This window comes from Danio rerio, chromosome 2 (assembly GCF_052040795.2).
Source record: "Danio rerio strain M-AB ecotype USA chromosome 2, GRCz13ab, whole genome shotgun sequence".
In the NCBI taxonomy this organism is placed as follows: domain Eukaryota; kingdom Metazoa; phylum Chordata; class Actinopteri; order Cypriniformes; family Danionidae; genus Danio; species Danio rerio.
Window position 1 is genome coordinate 22956933 of NC_141022.1, and position 13884 is coordinate 22970816.

General features: G+C 36.2%; 2 protein-coding genes across 13 annotated transcripts in view; both read right to left on the reverse strand.

Annotated features, from left to right (window-relative positions):
• LOC147837069 (uncharacterized) overlaps positions 1-5242 on the reverse strand; it is a 36983-nt gene extending 31741 nt beyond the window's left edge. For 3 of the 11 annotated variants that reach the window (XM_087240676.1, XM_087240675.1, XM_087240673.1), the window contains exons 1-7: positions 4874-5242; positions 4061-4283; positions 2433-2606; positions 2197-2357; positions 1219-1327; positions 1007-1065; positions 99-311 (exon numbers count right to left, since the gene is read on the reverse strand). In XM_087240676.1, coding sequence (XP_087096802.1) covers positions 1310-1327; positions 2197-2357; positions 2433-2606; positions 4061-4076 — 369 coding nt within the window. In that variant the 5' untranslated portion in view covers positions 4077-4283; positions 4874-5242 and the 3' untranslated portion in view covers positions 99-311; positions 1007-1065; positions 1219-1309. Of the gene's footprint in view, positions 1-98; positions 312-1006; positions 1066-1218; positions 1328-1561; positions 1968-2196; positions 2358-2432; positions 2607-4060; positions 4284-4873 lie in introns of all 11 variants that reach the window. The other 8 variants (XM_087240667.1, XM_087240668.1, XM_087240669.1 and 5 more) reach the window with 7 other exon arrangements.
• A 2350-nt stretch (positions 5243-7592) lies between these two features.
• On the reverse strand, positions 7593-12238 carry pimr53 (Pim proto-oncogene, serine/threonine kinase, related 53). Of its 2 annotated transcripts, XM_087240663.1 has the most exons (8): positions 10922-12238; positions 10420-10620; positions 10229-10311; positions 10064-10114; positions 9625-9997; positions 9320-9499; positions 9146-9241; positions 8692-9053 (listed from the first exon to the last, which is right to left on the reverse strand). In XM_087240663.1, exons 1-7 carry the CDS (start codon positions 10944-10946, stop codon positions 9150-9152), a joined length of 1005 nt encoding a protein of 334 aa, XP_087096789.1. In that variant the 5' UTR covers positions 10947-12238; the 3' UTR covers positions 8692-9053; positions 9146-9149. The 2 variants fall into 2 exon arrangements, with proteins under 2 accessions (XP_087096788.1, XP_087096789.1); XM_087240662.1 differs by lacking the exons at positions 8692-9053; positions 9146-9241 and adding an exon at positions 7593-7735.
• Positions 12239-13884: the final 1646 nt, after the last annotated feature.

The following is a 13884-nucleotide window of genomic DNA, read 5'->3' on the forward strand; positions in this document are numbered from 1 at the left end:
TTTCAGATTTACTTTAAAGAAAATTAGTTTAGACTTTTGGGAAAATATACTAGAATTTTTCTGCCCGTTACATACAAGATGCACATCCATGTACTCACAATGGTCTCTTGAAATTCCTGGTTTTCATGCTGTAACCTCAGCTCCTCAATCTGCTTCAGGGTGAAAACAGGCGTCTGTCGTCGTCAGATCGGCTCATCTGGATGTGTTCGACTCTTGAAAAGTCTCAGGGTGGCGACATTGCACATGTAGTCGCAGGTTCTTCCTGTGTCGTGTCGTAAAGTGGCACATTTTACAGGAGAAGGGCTTTTCACCTGGGTAAAGACAAACAGACATGATCAGAAAACATTCCACCAATTTAACTGAGGAAAAATTGATGACAGGCATTGAATTGTTAGAAACTACTCTGCAACTTCAATAGATCAGAGTAAATTTATCCCATTTGTACTACAGTTACCACACCTAAAGACATTGTTGTATTCAAACTACTGCTGTGTCAGGGACTAGATTCTTAGCTATCTCAACCAAAGCCTATAGTTTTGCTGTGATTAAACTTTTGCCATTTGTGCTCTATGAAACAATTAAAATCATTTAGCATAGTGCCTGCCTGGAACTTCTTTGGCTGTTTGCTTCCATGAAAATAAATTTGCAGATCTGAAAATGTTCATTAGCCAATCAGAATCAAATATTGAACAGCCCTGTTTCATTAATTGTTAAAAAAAAATGCAAACTCGATTGAGCAGATCATACATTCTCATGCATATCTTGTCAGGGAGGGATGGTGTGATCTATAGTAAATCTCTGCCAAAAGCCAGAGGGCGCTTTCACAGAAACCCAAAATGCCCATGAAGAAACCCAGGAAATACCACTAGTGCTTGAATAAACAGAATATTGTACTATTTTCACTGATTCATTATGTCTAATAAACACAAGACTATGAAATACTCTTCCAGAAAGATTTATTTCAAACAATCGATTGTTATGAAGTGAGATTGGAGTAACAACATACTATGTGGTGATGTCACTGGCCCATGAACATTTCCTAGCTGTTGACAAACTATTTCATAACTGTAACAAGAAGCAATTCAATCATATATTAATGTTAAAACGGCTGCTATAACATTTATGAATATCTGGTCCTTACTGAATTTTCTGAAGCTACAAAAATTAAACATGTAAAACATGAAATAGGTTAGGACCTTAAATGGGTGATTTACATACCTTTAAATCAGTGTTTCTCAACCACATTCCTGGAGAACCACCAACACTGCATGTTTTGGATGTCTGCTTTGTCACATCCATTACAGGTCTTTCAGTCTCTGCTAATGAGCTAAAGTGACGCAAACAGCTGTCATTATTACAGAATGATTATCTCTGTTATTATTTGAGTTTGCATAGCTTATCAGTGTACAATGACTCTGTGTAGTGTGTAGTAAACGCTAATGCATCTGAAAAAATGTTTTGGATGTTTACTAGAACCAGCTTTACTGACAAAAAGTGCATGAAAATTGTCTGCTGTTAATCGCCCAGCCCTTCCTGATGTATGAACATTCCTAATAATTACCTCACTCTCCAGTGTGCTTAATGGTGATGTGGGACACCAGGAAGGCTTCTTTGCTTGTTGCATACTTGCACTCTTTACATTTGAAAGGTTTGTCGTTGGTGTGGGACAGCTGATAATTGAGCAGGTGCTTCTTGTTATTACAGGTGTAATCGCAGAACTCACACTTAAGCTGTGGTCACATTTGACTTTTCTCCCTATAGACTTCCATTCACACACGCTGATACGTCAGGGTCATGCGTTAAGTTTCGCAGTTCGCTGTGGTGCAAAGTTCAAGCTAGGTGAACTCTGACCTGCGAAATCGCATCACTTGACAATCGACGATGATAGATGACAATAGATGAGCTCATCGCTCCCATCTGGTCAATGAGCATTTAGAGGGATCGATGAGCCACCATGTAGCCCAATCCTAGAATTGAGGAGGTGGGAGAAGGGATGAATGGGTGGGGTCTTCCAAAGCGAAGATAGGGAGTAAAGTTAGGCTGGATATTTATGTTAAATTTGGAATAATACGATTGGCTAGATAATGATTACCGATAGGGACCAGCTGTCAATAATATCACACTCCTTTTGAAATGAGTTTGTGAAACTTCACTTATTTTACCTCTGTGACCCAAAAAGCTAGATTAACCCTTTACCTGAATCTGGAAGAAATTTGCGAGGAGGTCCCACCATCCTGCGAGGACATTTCCGTGAGGTAGACGTGGGACATGATGAAGAGCAGGAGGGAAGAGGAGTGAAGTGCCTGACAGCCAGTCTGGATCTGGCCTCCTCATCAGCTGGTTATAATCACTGTCACCTGTGTGTACAATTAAAATGCATTCAAATATAGGAGATGATGAAATATATAGAATGTAATCTGCACTCCACTGACCTTGATCATCAAGAGCGCTTGCATCAACAATGTCATCTTCTTGCTCTTTAGGCTGCACCTTCTTCTTGACCTCAACCACTGCTCCAGCCTTGCTTTCAGATTTTCGAGAACGTACCCGTCCACATTTCCTTTGGCATGGACCGTCATGTAAGACGGCACCTCCAGAACGAGAACCTAAAAAAAGCCTGTAGGCATCAGTGCTGATGGAAATTTAAAGGGCACATAGTTTCCCTTTTTTATGATTTAATATTAATATTATGGTTCTTCTGGGGTCACCAGTTTATATTAAGTTCAACACACAGTTCAGATGTTTTTATTATAATGTGCTAAAAAGTGTCATGTTGTGGGCGTTTACACGGTTTGCTGTTTAGGGGCGTGTTGCTTCACAGTTTCGGCTTCCCGCCCAATGTAACAAGGGGGCAGAGCCAAGAGCTCCCACGCTCTGTGTTTTCAACAGACAGGCTGACAGACAGAGGGAGAAGCTAAGCTATGCTAGGATGAGCATTTAGCCGTACATGAACGAGTCGGACACAGACCAAGCTGAGTACAAAATCATTTGTGTCTTTGTATAGTCTCGGTGTAAAGTGCCGAGCTTGTACACCGAAACTAATAACTAAACACACTTTATCAACTTAAGCTCCGCCGCGTGCACGCTGACAGAAACCCATGCAGCGGCGAGCCGCTGACCCGAAGCTCCGCTGCGTGCAGCCTGACAGAAACCCACGCAGCGCCGAGCCGCTGACCCGAAGCTCCACCGCGTGCATGCCGACAGAAACCCTTGCCCAGAACTCCAAAATGCACGGCGTCATGCAAAAGGTACAAGCAATAATTCCGATTACAGCGATAATGTGGAGAATATTGATCTTGTGTTGAGCCCAATGAGCTTTTCATCAAAAAATAGAGCAAGGGTGTTCCTTTAGCATTATCACTTTGACTCACACGCTAAAAATGGCGGACGTGCAACAAGAAACTGAGGATATGATCGTGACGCAAGGCTGTCAATCAATATTGGTGGGCGGGGGGATCGCACTCCTACGTAAAGTCAGTCTGAAAACTGCTCCAATTGGTCCACCGTTTTTTGTTGTTTAATTGATAAAAAAGGCTTGTGTGTGTTTATATCACCCGAATATAATGGTCTATACACTATACTTGCACACATGTCTGTCCAAACAGCTTGAAAAGTAGATTTTTAGAACTATTTAGTGTTAATTTAGCTCCTAACTATTTAGGAGCTGATTGAGGTCACTACAACAGACGAATTTGGATCTAAAGAGCCTTTGTGGCTACAATGGATATTTTTTCCAAGCTCTAAGTATAGACTCAAGAAGAGCCGTGTACTTTGAAACAGGACCAATAATGGAGCTGATTTTAATAATAATAAAAAAAAAATTCTAACATATTTATGAATGTGTATTTCAGTTTAATAAGCAGCAATACTACTGAACATCACTGTTCCACTGAACAAATACATTGTTCTTTCAACAACAGCGTGTGGAACTTACAAACTTCTCGCTTTATATATTTTCATGTTAACACACTGAAGAATTCAATCAAGAATACAAATTAGAACTTGTGAATCAGAATCAAATCAAATCATGACACAAAACTGAGAGCCAAAGTAGCCATACCCAACCAAAGCATCATTCTTGTGTAGCATTACACCTCAACTTTGTAACATTGAAGAAGATATGACCTCCAGGTGGCACGGTGGCTCAGTGGTTCGCACTGTCACCTCACAGCAAGAGGTTGGCTGGTTCGAGTTCCGGTTGGGCCAGTTGGCATTTCTGTGTGGAGTTTGTATGTTCTTCTTTTGTTGGCATGGGTTTCTTTCCAAAGACATGATAGTTTCAACTATAAGTAACAAGTATATACTTAAAGTTATAAAAGCATATAAGTAACAACTAAAACAAGCCAGACCAGCATGAATTAGCAGGTTGTTAGCATGTTTTTAGCATGAATTAGCATGTTGTTAGCATGTTTCTAGCATGAATTAGCATTTTGTTAGCATCATTCTGGCATAAATTAGCATGTTGTTAGCATGATTCTGGCATAAATTAGCATGTTACTAGCATGTTTTTAGCATGAATTAGCATGATTCTAGCCCGAATTAGCATGTTGTTAGCATGATTCTAGCATGAATTAGCATGTTGTTTCTGTCTTCCAATAAATCTCAAACAAGAATCAACGTTTATCCTTTTCTCATCATCCTTTTTCTCGTTGCATTATTAATTTGATTATTTGAGTCAGTTTTTACCTGTGAAATGATTTTGACTTCATAATAAAGGGAACACATTGCTTAATATAAGAATGTTCAGTGCATCTGACATCGTTGTGACAACCTTTAGCCACAACGTAGAATCCTAAACCTTTTTGCAAGGTTGGTACAACGTTGTAAGGAGGTCGCTACGTTGAGGCAACGTTGTGTGTTTGTTGGGATTCACCTTTTAAATGACTGATGATTCTGGAAGAGTTGGTTACTTATGATCAGCGCTGTGTCAGCATGTAGCATGTTCACACATAAAATCAGTACAGTTCGCAGTTAAAACCATTTTCTACCTTTTCTTGTAACTCTATAAAATCCACTGCAATTAATGTCAACAAAAATCTTCAATCTCAAGAATATTAATCATTCTTCCAACCTGGTAGCGCTTACATATATCCAGTGGTTATTTAGGCTAGAGTGGGTTAGTTTGGTGAATAAATCTGTGGTTGAAATTAATTGTCAGAGTCGATTCATTGACCTGTTCATAAATACAACCGTTGCTTAGTTACTGAATAACTGTCTTATTCACTTAAGACAGGGCATTACCGCCACCTACTGGCGGGTTTAGTTAATGCATGGATAACTTAATTTTGACTATAGTTGTATATTTTTCTTTATATTTTATTTGAAACATTATTCATGTAAAAAAGAATTCATGAAGGTAAAGAATTCACAGAAAATGTTTATTTAAATTGCAAATAAACATTCAAATAAATACAAACAAATGCTCAAATGAAGAGACTGCAGTCTAAGCGGAAGAGAGAATGTCTAGTTTTAATAACTCATTTCTAAAAACTGATTTATTGCATCTTTTTCATGATGACAGAAAATAATATTTGACTATTTATTTTTTGAAGACACTTCTATACAGCTTAAAGTGACATTTAAAGGCTTAACTTGGTTTATTATGGTAACAAGGCAGGTTTGAGTAATTAGGCAAGTTATTGTATAACGATGTTTTGTTCTGTGTAGACTATCTGAAAAAATAAAGCTTAAAGGGGCTAATAATTTGACCTTAAAATGGTGTTTAAATAATTAATAACTGATTTTATTCTAGCCAAAATAAAAACAATTAAGACTTTCTTCAGAAGAAAAAATATTATCAGACATACTGTGAAAATTTACTTGCTCTAATAAACATAATTTGCAAAATATTTAAAAAGGAAGTAAAAAATTTGAGGGGGGATAATAATTCTGACTTCAACTGTATGTTTTTCTAATGTTGTCACTAATGTTATTTAAATGAAAAGAAACAGTTTTAGATCAAATTTTAAAAGTCCAGTTACATACAAACATTACTAAATTAGTTCATTTAAATTAAAAACAAAATGAATCACTAAATACCACACATATATCTTTTAAAACTATTATTTAAAATGAGAAATTACACCGTGCCCTAACTTTAAGCGACCAGACAAGAGTCCAGCTACAATTAATTTGTTTCTGTCCACCCCAGATGCACTATGACATGACAGAAACATTGAAATGGTGGAACAAAATTTTGCATCTCTGGAACAAGTGTTATTACACACAATATTTAGCACAAGTTTTACTTCAGTGTATTAAGACTATATTCATTCAGTTACCTGCATAAAATTACCTGTGTTTGTCCATTTTTTCTTCTATTTATCTTCTCTTCTGCGTTGTTTTATTTGGTGCTTTTTTATAGGACCTATCGTAATCAAGTAAACTGTATGTAACTGTGGGGAACAATGTGTGGGATCAGTTGTTTTCAAGAGACACTTTTTTTGTTTAATATTTTAAATAAATAGTTTTGTAGTATGGGTTATACTAAATAAATAGTAAATTATTAGTAAAGTATGTTATTTAAAAAAAACTACATAATAATAATAAAAATAAAGTTAACCCCCCCACCCCACATTTCTGTTTAACGGAGGGAAGATTTTTTTCAACACATTTCTTAACATAATTGTTTTAAAAACTCATTCTTAACAACTGATTTATTTCATCTTTGCCATGATGACAGTAAATAATATTTGACTAGATACTTTTCAAGACACTTCTATACAGCTTCAAGTGACATTTAAAGGCTTAACTAGGTTAATTAGGGTAACTAGGCAGGTTAATGTAATTGAGCAAGTTATTGTATAACGATGGTTTGTTCTGCAAACCATTACATTTTTTTTTTTTGCTTAAAAAAATGCTTAAATGGGCTAATAATACTGACCTTAAAGTGGTTTTAAAAATTAAAAACTGCTTTTATTCTAGCCAAAACAAATAAGACTTAATAATAAGTAATATTTATATTATACTATAAATAATAAAACTCCAAAAAACTATGATCAGACACACAGTGAAAATTTCATTGCTCTCTTTAATAATAATTTTAGAAATATTTAATAGTGAAAATTAAAAGGTTTCCCATAGATGAGTTGCAGCTGGAAGGGCATCTGCTGTGTAAAACATATGCTGGATAAGTTGGCGGTTCATTCTACTGTGGCGACCCCAGAATAATAATGGGACTAAGTCGAAAAGAAAATGAATGAACGAATTAAAAGGGGGGCTAATAATTCTGACTTCAACTGTATATTTATATATATATTTATATAGGCCTATATATATATATATATATATATATATATATATATATATATATATATATATATATATATATATATATATATATATATATAACTGTGTGTGTGTGTGTGTGTGTGTCTGTATAACGTGGATGTTTGAGCACTTTAAACATATATTTTTTTTTGCTAATTATCATTCAATATTTTAGACAGAAACAGTAAAGATGCGACACTATATAAAGATTCATCAGACAAAATCTCTTTTTCTCCAAGAACCAGTGAGTTCCACCTTCAGCCTGGTGTTTGGATTGTTAAACGGTTAGAGGCCGTTCATCACAACGAAGAAAACTATACAAATCAAGAAACATGAAAGGAAAAGTATCACCTGAAGCAACCAAGTTTTGAGCAAATCCATGCAAATGTCAACCTGAAAAAGTTTTCTCCAGAATAGCAAAACTCTTTGTAGGTTATTTTTATGTGTGGGCTTGTGTTTTTCAGTACTGTAAAATATTCAAAAATGTCTCTGTCAATGTTTTCAACCAATTATTTTTCATTTACCAAAGTCACACAAGTGCCAATTTCACATCTGTCACATCCACAACAGAGAGGAGTCAAATTCAAAATAAACCTTTCTCATAAATGCAAAAATATCAAATAAAATATATTATATATATTATTTATGTTCTATAGTGAGCCGACTCTGATTTTGTTTCACATTGTTTCTTTTGGGTTGTGCAGTTTAATTCACAGAATTTCTACAAAGTATGTTGTTTTCTGTAAACCCGCAAACTTATTTTTGGTCACATCCATAACGCATGATTATTTTCCTCATTTAAAATATTAAAAATGGTTACAGATTGATTTTTTTCTGATCTCATAATTCTGTGGTCAGTTGTTTTGGAAAATATAAACAGATGTTTCAGTATAATGTAAGATAATGCATAACATATGCTTTTTCTGTGATTTTAGGTTTCACGTTTTGACAGGAAATGTCACATCCACAATGCTGAAATTTCTCTATTATAACAGATGGATAATGTAGATAATACATCTTTCCTGATATTTGAGTCTTACAAAATAGACAATTAAAACTGTACAGTGTAATACTGAGACAGCAGAAGATACAGTAAGTCTCCTCTCCTCCAATGTTCTTCACAGATTCTTCTCACCAGACTCAAGAGTGAAAACTCAAGCAAGCTGATTGAGCTGAGGGAAATCATACTCTGTCAGCACTGACTGTACTTTAATATAAGCTAAATACCTCTAAACACAGCTTATAATCTGATCACAGTTCTTACTGTAACTAAATCTTGTTATTCTAAAGGTTTTCTATAGGAAAGCTGAATACAGTAAATGCTTTATTTGCCTTTTTTCTAGAAATAACTTAGACATGAATCTCTTCACTGTGATTCTGCTTTGTCTGTGATGAATTATTCAATCACTAACAAAACCACATCAAATATGTAAAGAATGTTTATTTGTGTTCTGTACATTGATGAAATGTTAAAAATACATGATATTTATAAGAAATAGATCATTCTGTACAGGTTTAACTGTCTTCATGTACCAATCTCTGCTTTGCTATATGCAAATATACAATGTGCTGGTCATTAATAGTAGACCTGTTGTCTAACTGGTCTAAATCCTCCACATCTGTCTGCTTTAGACTGGCTGATGTGTGTCGTCGATGCTCTGGTTTCAGCTGGCGCTGCATTTTCAGCTCCTCCAGCATCCACACAGAGTCTCACAGATGCAGCAGAGGAAGCTCAGGATCAGGAAGCTGTTCTCTGCAGTTCCTCTGCCATTCCTGCTCACCCTCTACAAATCATTGAAAGCATTTATCTACACTGACTCTAACAATGCAAAGTCACGACTGCTGGCATTCAGATAAGTGTAATGCCACTGGCCACCTGTTCACTGCAACCAGGGGTGGCGCTCAATGTCATCTAAACTGGGCCGATCTGCTGGCGCTGCACTGAGACACCAGCGAATCAGCTGACGGCACTCTGTTCCACACAACACAGCCTTCAGAACCACAAAAGCACAAACTTCTGCTCGCTCACCACATCATCTTCATCTCTTACCTGTCGACAGCTTCCTCGGGAAGTGCAGTCTGCTTTTGGACGTGACCCTCTGTGCGCCTCTGAAGGGGAAACAGTCGCACAGGATGTTGTAGAGAGTCACGCCGATGGACCAGACTGTCAGTGGAGAGGCATGATAGCGATGATGCCGAAACCACTCAGGAGGAGCAAAAGCTGGAGTGCCTGAGAGACACAAGAAGAGCACAAACACACACTCTAAAGGCTCCAGTACACACAAACTCCCTTTGGAGAATCACAGCAAGTTCACAAACATCCTCAGAGCGTTTCCTTCAGTCACACAAACCAACCTGCAAAGTATCTGTAGGCCGAGTCCTTCATCAGATCTCCACAGCCGAAGTCCAGCAGCTTGATGTCGTGTGAGTCTGTGGAGATCAGCAGATTCTCTGGCTTGACGTCTCGGTGCAGGACGCGGCGGCTCTCGCAGTGTTTCAGCGCCGCGATCAGCTGCACCAGCACTTTCTTGGCCAGAGGCTCGTCCAGACAGCCGTTCTCCTCACAGAAACTCTGGAGATCTTGGCAAGGAGCCGGACGCTCCAGGATCAGGACGTAGCGTCTGCGATGGTCAAACCAGTCCAGCAGCTGCAGGACACTGGGACAGACAGGAGCTGAAGAGACGCGGGTCATCAACGCCACCTCCAGTGGCAGACGACCCTGACCGTCCTGCAGGACAAATGCTTCGTTACATCCAGGACTGAATCAAACACAACAGATTCACGCTCAACTTACAACTTTCAATCTGGTGTCCGTCGGCTCTTTAGACACGTACTTGATGGCCACCTGTAGACAGATAAAGCACAGTAAATAAGCCCTGCCTGATCGGGACACGGGACATTTACTGACATCAACATTTCAAAAGCCTGTCTGAATGAAGGAGTGAAGGAAAAGTCTTACTGGCAGTCCATCAGACCTGCGGATCCCAGCAAACACAGAGCCGAATCCGCCTCGTCCCAGCAACGGGCCCTTGGCATATTGGTCTGCAACACAGAAGAGCAGCAGAAATGTGTTGAAGAGAAAACATGAGTTGAGTCTCTTTAATGACCAATCATTTCACAACTGAGTCTCCACTATAAGCCTGTGCTGACCTCTGCGAGAGCGTTTGGCAGGTCTCCTAGACGAGGTGGACGCCGTTTGCTGCTTCCTCTTCCTCTGATCTGTGGACACTGAATCGGCCAACAGGGAGGACAGAGGAGCCAAATAACCAGGAAGCCCACCAGAAGCGTCCCGTGTCTCTGTGTCCTGAACTGCTGTCTGGGTGAAAGCTGCACTCCTGGATCTGGAGCGGCCTGAGGATGAAATATCACAGACAGCAAACACTGATTATTGATTATTAATAAAACATCACTCACTGTCAGTGGTCACACTGCATTATTACAATCATTAAAACTGATTCAAGGAATAAAATACTTTCTCAATAAGTCTGTTTGTTTCTTTATTAAATAAAATAATATTTATTTGTTAGCAGGAGATATTTTAAGATTAAATGGCTTGATTTACACAATCTTCTTCATATTCATTTATTAAAACACAGTAAAACACAACATAAACATAGCAATAATAAACAAATGTCAAATGAAGAACACTCACTTCCTCTTTCAGCCATTTGCGCCATGAAGACCGTCCTGCAAAACTCCACCACAAGAGAAAATACAAACAAGAGAAAATATAATGACAAATCAATAAAAAACAACTAAAATGTCAAACACACAAGAAGAAAAAAATGCACAAACTAAAACAGAAATGACAAAAGAGCAATAAAATAAGCGTCTTAACAAGTAATCTGAACGATTAAAATAATTATATAATCTTTTCAAAGAAAAAATCCTCCGATGTCGTCCTGGAAAGAAAGTCTCCTCTCAGAAATCCTCAGGGCTTCTTGAAAAATCAGTTTCAGCACAAAAGTCTCTGCAAGTCTCTGAATTCGCCTCGTCTCTCAACCAAGATTTTCAGCGCTTTCAGTGTTTATATATCGAGTCATATAATAACACGCGTTACTATAGCAACTCAAATTTGAAAAAATCACGCATGTGGATGACGTAGCGCCTAAACACAAGGAATCAATAAATATTTTTTTCTATTTTTCATGTAATTATTGCGATTAGTAGTTAATCACCCAAAAGAAGATTTAACTCTCAGGAAATAATTTGTTAAAAAAAGAAGGTGTTAATTTTAGACATTATATAGTAGATAGCTATCTAGGTCCGTTGCTCCGATACGTCAAACGCGGCCGCCTTCTTAATCCGGTCATCAGTGCGCTATAAACAGACGCAACTGAACAGAGAAGCTGCAGTTTTATCGGATATAAAATACAATAACGCTTATATTTATGAAATAATTATAATTTTATGGTGTATAGGATTTAAATCAAACTTTGCTTATCAACACATTCATAAAACGTGTATATACACCTATAAATTACTCGCATATACACCTATACTACTGGATGTTCAAAACAACACAGATGAAACTTGTGTATAAACTTGACGCATGAATACACCCACATACACACGCACATACATATAAACTCGATCCTCACATAAACACTCACATTAACACACACGCACATACATATAAACTTGCTGCATGCAAACACAACTATACACTCTTGCATATACATATAAACTGGATTCTCGCATAAATACCCACATTTACATGCACATACATATAAACTCGCAGCATGCAAACACACCTATACATACTCGCATATAAATATAAACTCTGTCTATGCATATACACCCTCAACAACACGCGCACATACACAAACTTACTGCATGCAAACACACCTATAACATCTCGCGCAAACATACAAAAAATAAATAAATAAATAAAATTCACAAACATTTATCACAAATCTGGTTATTGCAAAGCTTATGAAATAGAAATAATGTGATTAATAGAGGGATTAAATATGTTAAATTATGAACATATGTTATATAAAATATTAGTCTATACAAATAGACTATTCAAAATAAGAAATATTTTTATTTAAAACCTTTTCATTTAATTAGGTAATTACATACACAAATATAAATGGACAGATAGAACCCTTAAAGGACGTTCAAAAAGCAACCAGAATTATAAATATAAATGTATACTCAAACTAAACTCCTCTATTCTATTGCAAATGTTAATGTAGCCTATAGTCTTCTTGTTTTGTTTTTTAAATTTTTATAATTATTTACAATGTGGGTGTCAAAATTGCAAGATTTTGGTATAATTTTGATTGTTAATTATCATATACAAAAAAAAAAAAAAAACGCTGATTAAAAGTCTCTGCTCATCATGTTGGTCAAGTTAACCCCCATGGAAAAGCTATATATATTATCTGGACACTCCTTTTGTGTTTAATAACTACTACTTATATTTTTACAGCAGCTGGCATCCAGCATTTTGGTGCATTAGCCTGTTTATTGGTGACAGGAAAACCCACTTAAGTGCATTCCTGCCCCCTACTGGACATAAGTGTGTATCATAACCCTTGACGAATAGTGACACCAATAATAAAACAAACATAAAAAAACTAATATTAGACAAACATATTTTATTCAAAATGATTACTTAAGCAACTTTATATTTATTAAAACATAATAACATTTCCAATAATTTAATTGCATATTAAACCTTTAATTTTGCAGGAGCATTCCTTTGCATTACCTTTTTATTTATTTATTTTTTAGAATTAGGATAATCTATTTTCATAATTCAACAGATGTAATTTCTGTAATAATCACATTATTTCTGTTTCTTAAGGTTTGCAATAACCTGATTCATGACAAATAATAATCTTGCTCATTACACTCAAAGGACTTTTACGTTGAAATTAAACGACTTCCTTTTAAAGTGAAAAAAACTTCCTTTTACTGTGAAAATTCATGCATACACACATATGAAATCACTTGCATATATGTATATACACAACTAACTGTATATATGTTTGTGAATTTTATTTTGTATGTTTTCACAAGTGTCATTTGGGTGTTTATGCACACATCAAGTTTATATTCTTATGTGAGAGTTTATGGGTGTATATGCATAGATCAAGTTTATATGTATATGCAAGAGTGTATAGGTGTGTTTGCATGCAGCAAGTTTATATGTATGTGCGTGTGTTAATGTGTTTTATGTATGTGTTGATAAGCAAAGTTTGATTTAAATCCTATACGGCACCTCATACACACACACACACACACACACACACACACACACCTATCCTTATCCTTTTTAATCATTACCACTTATCTGTAATGTCAGTTTCATTCTGAAGTGGCATAGGAAATTAACAACAACAATAATAATAATAATAATAATAATAATAATAATAATAATTTATTATGGTTATCGCAAGTGATCCAATACTGAAATTATATATATTTTTAGCAAATAATATATTATTATTATTATTATTATTATTATTATTACTTCTATAGGTAAATAAATAAATATATAAAATGTAAATAAACAAAATGCTGGCTATATCGTAAAATTCGGTTTCAGATATTCCCTTCTTCTAAAACGCTTCAAATGTACAAATGAGTATAAATGAGCGACGC

Bases quoted from the DNA above. Each gene is read 5' to 3' on its own strand.
- pimr53 (XM_087240662.1), bottom strand. From the start codon at position 10,946: ATGGCGCAAATGGCTGAAAGAGGAA. The intron at 10,115-10,228 runs GTAAGACTTTTC...ATCTGTCTACAG, and splicing joins GCAGGTCTGATGGACTGCCA to GTGGCCATCAAGTACGTGTC. The intron at 9,998-10,063 runs GTAAGTTGAGCG...TTTGTCCTGCAG, and splicing joins CGGACACCAGATTGAAAGTT to GACGGTCAGGGTCGTCTGCC.